General features: G+C 41.7%; 1 protein-coding gene across 6 annotated transcripts in view; it reads left to right on the top strand.

The window, feature by feature from the left end:
- The window catches only part of NFIB (nuclear factor I B), a 452,552-nt gene that overhangs the window by 215,686 nt on the left and 228,390 nt on the right, over positions 1-8,476 (top strand). For 3 of the 6 annotated variants that reach the window (XM_007465642.1, XM_007465641.1, XM_007465639.1), the window contains exons 1-2: positions 748-777; positions 6,801-7,332. In XM_007465642.1, coding sequence (XP_007465704.1) covers positions 748-777; positions 6,801-7,332 — 562 coding nt within the window. Of the gene's footprint in view, positions 1-230; positions 778-6,800; positions 7,333-8,476 lie in introns of those variants that run through there. The other 3 variants (XM_007465644.1, XM_007465643.1, XM_007465640.1) reach the window with 3 other exon arrangements.

Here is an 8,476-nt window from a genome sequence, read left to right as displayed (position 1 = left end):
GCCCGCGCGCCGCGAGCCTCTTCCGCCCGAGAGACCTGCGCTCGCGCCCCCTCCCTCACCCCGGCCTCTCCCGGCTCCCCCACCCCACCCCGCCCCCACCCCGGCCCTCTCCCGCGCGCGCCCCTCCACCCGCGCGCACTCGCTCACGCTCCCCCTCGCGCACACACATGGTCGGCTCGCGGCAAAGTTTCGCCTGCGGTCGCCACTCCGGGATCCTGCCGCAGTGCTCGGGGCTGTAACCTTGAACTTTCCCAGCGCGGTGACACATTCTCCTCGCTCTCCCTCCCGCCTTCTCTCCTGCGCCCCCCTCCCCGCCTTTTTTAAAAAAGCATTTCACCACCAACCACCACCCCAATCCAACCCACACAGAATCTTCGCGCACCCCCTAGCCCCCAACAAAAACAACAACTGCAAAACAGAAAACAAATCCCCAAACCCAGGCGAAAAGCAGCCAACACCGGCGGCGGCGGCGGCCTCGGCGAGCACGGCCAGCGCGCTCGGACTGCAGGAGGGTTAAAAGTGTAGATTGGATTTCACCCCGGGAAATCTAGCACGCCGAGTGAACTTGAATCTTTGGCTATTTAAGGAGGACTGGGTTTGTTGTGAAGTTGCGGTGATCCAGCGCAGAGCCCCGTCCTGATTGATCGCATCGCGGGGCTCAGATGACTGTAAAATGAATAGATGAAATTCTTGCTTCTCGAAGATTTTCTTGGGCATCTCCGGGAAAGTGCGTTTTAAGGCGAAGTCATGATGTATTCTCCCATCTGTCTCACTCAGGTACATGCCTCGGTCACTTTCTCGAGCTTTCTCTCTAGCCCGAAATGCCTTTGTTTTGTTTTGCTGCTCTCGTCTGCGGACAATTAATGGCTTTAGTTAACCTCCGCACACCCCGGTCCCCCTCAGAAGAAGTGGCCCGGAGTTGCGGCGGGGTTTGCAGGGCGGCGCGGGAGCCGGCGCGCGGCCCCTAGCCCACGGCCACCGCGCGCGCCGAGCCCAGCGCCCTGGGCACGGAGAGCGGGCGCCCGCGCCGTGCCAGGGCGGCTGGGCCGGGCGAGGCCGCAGGGGATGGGCAGGGCCCGGGCCCGCAAGCGCTAGCCCGCGCGCGGCCCCACTAGTGCCTGCTGTACCCCTGCCCAGGGTGCCCGCCGCCTCGCTTGCGCGCCGAGGCGGACTCCGGCTTTAGAGGAGCTTTAGGGGAGGACTGAGCCCTTATAAACAACCGGTGAACTTGGGCGAGGGGACTCCAGTAGGAGTCCTTGTGGGCGCCTCTGGACTCCGCTGCAGGCAGTGGGCGGGAGACGAAGCGACTCGGAGGTTGTGGTCCGAGGACCCATTCCTTTGCTTAATTTGGGGATCTCAAACTCAGGTCCATCGCGATCCGCACTTTGAGGCTTCCAGTGACCACGCCACAAAGGCGGTCTGTACGTGGACTCGAGTTAGTTGGTCGTGGTGAAAGTTAAGGACTTTTAAAACATGTTCATTTTGTGGAGACCTGTTCATTTGACGATATTTGGGCGTAGGACAGAAAGAAATGCTGGAAAGTAAGGTCGTTTAAAATTTTTTCACTCTGAAAATTGTCCTAAGACGTTAGGAACAGTGTTATGAAATAAAATAGTGGCTTTATACTTTTTCAGGAACACAACTTATATAATTTTAAACCAGTCGGTCAAATGGAAAAGTGGCGAGACCAAACAGACTTACCTGGGGGCATCTTTCATCGCTGCCCAGCTAACTAACCCACTGACGAGCTGACTAAATATCTTAGCCCAGAGTTGTTACTTGAAGCAGTATTGTAAACCTCTAAAGGTATGGGGCAGTTGGCTTCAGCTTTCAGGAGGATATGTCACGATTAGTAATTGAGAACCATTTTCTTTGACGTTGGCATAAAAACTAAACAGTTGAAGTGTCGCCTGGTCTAAGGTGTGTTACAATTTTTTAAAAATCCAGTATCATGATGATGCATTTTTTCTGATGAACAACTGATTAAGGTTTCAACTGTATGACAATTAGAAGCCATTGTGATTCAAAAGGACTGAGGCATTCATAAATTGTGAATGAAGATGAAAACAATGATAAGGCTTATTCAGTGATTGGATACAGTCCTGTAGCTTTTTGGCTGACACATTTTTTATTGTTTATATTTTGTTTGGCATCGGAGTATGATTAACTTAGATATGGCTATTTTCAGCAAGTAAACGTGCACTTTAATTTAACAAAACTGGAAAAATGAATTGCTGAGCTATTTGTATTTTTAAGGCTGTGAATAATGGCCAATAAATATGATGATGAAACTGTTTCAGGTATAACGAATTGCCTTCAGCTGCAAAAGTTACCTTTCATATTACCCATCAGCAGGATTTTTTTCCCTCTTTCTGGTAAACCACATCCATTTGACATTATTTTTACGTTATTGAAGCATAGTTCAAATAAAACAAATTGAGGTAAGGTTTTCACTTGCAAAGTGCTGTACCACTTACTCTCATGTAAAGGATTGCTTTTCTATATTAGTTCATATTTCCAGCATCGGCTTTTCAGAAACATTGCTAGCGATTACATTGCATTTTCGGTTTCCTCTAAATATGTATTGAAAAGTCACTAGCTTTATCTAAATTTGTGTAAGTTAAAAATAATATTGTAGCATCGTGACATATGGAATATTACGAGCATATACAGCATAGTCATTCAGCTATCACATTAGTATTCAAGGGTGCATGCTTACCAACACTAATTCATGATGACTGATATTCTCTACTGTTTTAATAATGTAAATCTAAGTTGACATATTGAAACTGTTTTGGGGATTTAAGGTCTAGACTAGAGAAGAAATTTTAGCTTTAGAATTCTCACTTTAATATCTGTGTGACTTTATAGGTAGTGTAAGGTGTTGCAAAAGTAACATTAACAGTGTTACTTTGATATCAGACCAGTAGTTTAGTTTTGTATTACAAGAGCCTAATAGCTGCAGCAAAACATTTTTTAGGATATGTTAAATACAAAATAGAGAAACATTCTTAATTGATTGGAAACTTTACTAAGTGTTTCAGTTGTCACAAAAGGATATCTAGGTTTTAGAAAGAATTTTCAGAAGGAGCTACAGTTAAAGTTGATATTTATCAAAGTGTTATTCAAAAGTATCAGTACATGGATATAAATCTGGATTTATGTATCAGTATAAATCAGATGTTTAAAGAAAATTAAGAACCGTCATATATGATTTTGTATTTGCTTTTTCTAAAAATAATGTAAATACTTAACAGTATAACTTTCACTTGGAATGATTGCATTGAATTTTTTTCTTCTTTCACTGTTTCTCAAGTTCTTAAGGTACATTAAAAAAAATGGTTTACTGTTATATAGCAGTGCTCCAAGAACATCTAGTATTTATTCTTCTGCCTCTATATTGGTCTAGTTTTCCATCCCTTTCATGGAGACCGCTGTTTCTGTGAAGAAAAAGAAATATTTCCAGTAGAATTAGGACTGTTTACTTTTATATTTGAAATTTGTAACTAGGTTATTTATTTTATCAATTTAGTTCAACTAAGGGAAGTTTAAAAAGAGAAAGAATTGGCATTACTGAATGCCAATGTGTTTTAATAAAAATTCTGAGAGAGCAAGGTGGCATATTACCTTAGCATAGAGCCATTAGATCTTAGATCATTTACATGCTTTGCTTTCTTAAAAAATAATTTTCATAGTTGTTTAAAGTATTGTTGTGATAATCTATTAATTAGGACATCTGAATACCTTAATCAGTTTTTTATTGATGAAGACAAATTACTATGCTCCATATTCATATCATTCAAAATCACTAAAAATATATTGTAACAGCATTAGAAAACAGTCATACTTGAGAGATGATATTTTAGTCATGTTAACACAGAAATATATGTGACTTGCTGAAAATCTCTACTTATCACTTTTTTGAGGATATGTCTCCATGTCAGAAGTAAGTGTTTTGCTTGAAAGGAATTCACATAATAGTAAAGCCCTGAAAGATATTTATAAGGCAACTGTGGACTGAGAAAGTTTGCTACTTCTATTTATCAATAGGAAAAAGGTATGTTTTAAAACATTACTTGGCAGCATTGGCAACAAGCTCAAGGCAGCCTTAAAAGACATTGTTTTGTGTGCATTTGCTAAGAAATTCCAAATTCAGCCGTCAAATTTGCATTTTGATTGTTTAAATAAGTTATTAAAATATTGAGATCTGTTACATGATAGATGATTGGAAGCTCAAACAAATTTAATCAAAGTATGTTTGATGTCTTTATAGGAAAATGAAATGTTACTGAACATAGTACTTAAGGATAAAAGTACTTAGAAGTTAACACATTGCTTAATATCTGTTAAAATAATATCGTATTTTTAAAAGTATGGCAAGGGTAAAGTGAGTGAGGCAAAGCTCCTCCCGCCCCCATGTACTCTTTACATCTCAAGTTTTTAGTTCATGAGTATATATGTATGTTTTTTGATCATATCAATAAATCATAGTTAAAGTCAGAATATAGGAAGTGAGTTCCCAAAGCATGTTTGAGTCCACATCTCCTTCAGCAGGGTTTCCTTTTGCATATATTTCTAAGGGGGATAAACAAAGTTTTTGTAGTTACAGTGAATGCTGAAAGCATGGCATCAGAAAGTATATGGAGATAGGGAGGTCTTATCATGGACTGTGGTTGCTGTGAGCAGGGCTGCCTTCCCACACAAAGAACAGATTGTGGTTTAACTCTTTCCATGGCCTAGTTTTATGTGCTCGCATAGTAACTGAATTGTTCAAATCTCTGCTGGAAACTACTGATCGGTTTAATGATTTCCTCTATGGCATTTGGTTATGCCTCATGCTGTGATGTAATCATATACATTCCGTATTGTTATAAAATTTTGATTTAGGTTTATTCTGCTCTAGAAACATTTTACAGCAATATGTTAAAACACTTGAAAACTGCATTATTGATTGGATGAGATGTACACCTCTTCCGGATCTGAACTGCAGACTGCGAACATGCTGCAGTCTTTAGCGTTGAAACTTTGAATTTGATCTTAAAAATGAGTTCATAACTCTATGGGAGTTTGGGGGTGTCTTCTTTGTTAGAGTGTCATTTGTGATACTTTCATCATTTTTACCTGATGGCATTCATCAGTCTGCTGATTAAATAGAATTTATTCCACATAGTTCAGGGTGACCAGCCCTAAGATGTCAATGTTAACCTGGGATATAAACAGTTAGAGAAAGTTATTTTGTGGTTGAGGTGACAATATAGTGACCAGAAAAGTGGCCGCAGTGGAAGTTCTCATTTGTTTCAGATCTGGCCTTATTGCCCGCATACAGTGTGCGCGACTGGATGTTAAGCTCTTTCTCGGAACAGTAAGAGGCCTGAGCTTAGGAGACAGGTTTTACCTATGGCAGGAAGTAATGAAATACTGACTGCTTTGGGAAGTAACTTGAAATAACTGGAGGTGCAGATTATCTGCCACTCGTCGCTGCCTCCCTCCCTTATAAAAGGCTTACATGAAACAGGCAGGAAAAACGCAGGAGCCTAAGGTAAACCACTTAATTCACAAGACGGGATCTCTCCACGTGCAGATTCACAAGTCCATGCATACGGGCACCCACAGCCCTGTCCAAAAATTCAGAGGCGTAGCAGATGAATTGTATTGATTCCACAAAAGCAGGGAGTGACCAGCGGTGCACTCCTGGTGTCACCCTGCCACTGCATGCAGAGACACAAAGAATGTAAAGTTGGTGCCAAGTTGCCATTTTTCATTGTTCACCTCAGATTGATTTTTAAGGGGTTTAGAATAATTGCCACACTCATGTGATCGGTTAACAAATTAACTGACTCTGTGGGGCTTCAGACTCTATAGGAAAGCTGCCGGAAGAACATCCGAGTCAATTTTGTTTCAACTTTAGAAACTTTTATTTAAAAATGCAAGAGCGTGTCTGTGGGTCTGTTAGAGAGTAGCAGCGTGCGCGCGCGCGCGTGTGTGTGTGTGTGTGTGTGTGTGTGTGTGTGTTGGGGGCCAGCATTGCTGGTGGAGGGAGGGAATGCGCTGCTCAAAGTATGGAAACCTTCTGTTCAGGACACTGATACGACAAGCTGTGTCCTTTGCCCACTTTCCCTCACTGTATACCAGTTTCTCTAGTTACCACTCTTGGAATGGTGCTGTTTCAGTGTTGGAATGTTGGACGTTTGATAAGAAAATGGATCAAGTTTAATGGCGCATGCTCTTTGTGCCACCAGCAGCCTCTTGCTGAGAGCATGCTCCAAAAGCGGGAACTGTGTGGCATTACACTGAGCATCTATATGCTTTGTGTTTCTGTGCCACAGAGAAGAGAAATGAACTGTGGCATCGCTCCTGCCTTCTGAACAGCTCTGCTCCGATTAAAAAAAAAAAATCTCACTGTGTTCTTTGTAAAATGGTACTGCTTAGTGTTAGTTGGTCAATCAAATATTTAAATATTGAATTAGGTGCCAAGCATCTTGGTCGCTTACGTTTTAAAGAATGTAGGATACATGGTGGGAATGAGGGGGATGGGGCCAGAGTGGAAATACAAATATAAACCTTATTTTCTTTTTTAGGAGGGAGAATCAACCTGTGAGTTTTGGTGGAAAAGGGCCAGCTTGGCATACTTTATTTTCTTCTGGTCCTGCTATTTTGACAATTTTAAATAAGAAAAGAATGTTATTTTTATGCATAACTCTTGGTACCGAATTGGGAATGGGTTGTGGTCTGATGTTTTGGAGCCTTTAAACAACTAAACTGACTGTGTATGTCTTCCTTTTCCTCCTCATCTTCCACAGGATGAATTTCACCCGTTCATCGAGGCACTACTTCCACACGTCCGTGCAATTGCCTATACTTGGTTCAACCTGCAGGCTCGGAAACGCAAGTACTTTAAAAAGCACGAGAAGCGAATGTCAAAGGACGAAGAAAGAGCAGTCAAAGATGAGCTTCTCAGCGAAAAGCCTGAAATCAAACAGAAGTGGGCATCCAGGCTCCTGGCCAAACTGCGCAAAGATATCCGCCAGGAGTACCGAGAGGACTTTGTGCTCACCGTGACTGGCAAGAAGCACCCGTGCTGTGTCTTATCCAATCCCGACCAGAAGGGTAAGATTAGGAGAATCGACTGCCTGCGACAGGCAGACAAAGTCTGGCGTCTGGATCTAGTCATGGTGATCCTGTTCAAAGGCATCCCCTTGGAAAGTACCGATGGAGAGCGGCTCATGAAATCCCCACATTGCACAAACCCAGCACTTTGTGTCCAGCCACATCATATCACAGTATCAGTTAAGGAGCTTGATTTGTTTTTGGCATACTACGTGCAGGAGCAAGGTAGGAGCAGATTGTTCTTTCTTCTAGCCCGGCACACACTGCCCGCAAACCCCACACAAGGAACACCTGGCTTGGGTTAGATGGTCCTGGAGGCGCCTAGGTCTCGTTCACCTGCTCTGGGGAGAGTGGCATGCCCTCCTCCACTTGCTTGTCCACTGCCATGCGCAAGCTATGGAAATAGACATGGAGCTTTCCTACCTGGATAGGCATGGATATTTAAAGACCACAAAGAGATGTGTTTTCAAGTGTCTTTGAAATAATACACTTTTTCAAAGACACAGAATAGTCCGAAAACTGTAGTTTATTACACTTCATTTTTTTGTCCTCGGCTACATTCTTTACATCTAGTCATCTTTTCCCAGTTTGAAAATGTAACTTGATTTATGAATAGTCAAACCGTTCTTTAACACTCTTTGTATTAACCTCCTAACTAACGAGGTAGATCAACTTTGGTCACGGATCTAGTGCTATTGCCTTGAAAAAATAGAATTAACATTTCCTATTACAGAATGCTTAAGATAGCCAGTATCAGAAAGTATACCTTACGTAGACCTAGATTTATTTAATTTAAATATTTCTATCAACACCTACTTTTGATTGTGTAATATTCGCTGTAGATTAAAGGGATCATAGTTCTTATCTAAATAATTTATGTTATAATATTTCCCCAGAGTGACTTGGGAACACTTAATATTGTTCGTTTACTTGAGTGTAAATTCATAAAACTTACCGAGGAGGGAAGTCGCAGCTCTCCTTACAGAACAAAAACAGAAAGTAGACTGGTTACACTGGATTAAAATAAATCTCAGAAAGAATGCAGAAACCGCATACCGTACCTATTTTAAAAAATCCTTGATAAAGAGAGTGGTATAAATGTTGCCTGAATGATTCAAAAATAGGTGATATATTTTGCTGAGTGTTTTCTGGGTTCATGAAACATGTTTATTATTTTTATTTTTCTTAATATATTTTCTTTAAGGAGGTTTAAAGAAATACTTCAAATAAATGTATCGGTATATAGATGTCCTTGTATTAGCACAGTCCATAGGAAAACATTTTAAAAAACAACCTACCAAAAGTGGACTGTAGTTTAATCTGCCATAGGTGGTGGGTCATTTGCTAACTTGGCCTGGTGGTAGGGAAA

This window comes from Lipotes vexillifer, unplaced genomic scaffold (genome assembly GCF_000442215.2).
Source record: "Lipotes vexillifer unplaced genomic scaffold, Lipotes_vexillifer_v1.1 scaffold31, whole genome shotgun sequence".
In the NCBI taxonomy this organism is placed as follows: domain Eukaryota; kingdom Metazoa; phylum Chordata; class Mammalia; order Artiodactyla; family Lipotidae; genus Lipotes; species Lipotes vexillifer.
This window is presented reverse-complemented; position numbering and strand designations above follow the sequence as displayed.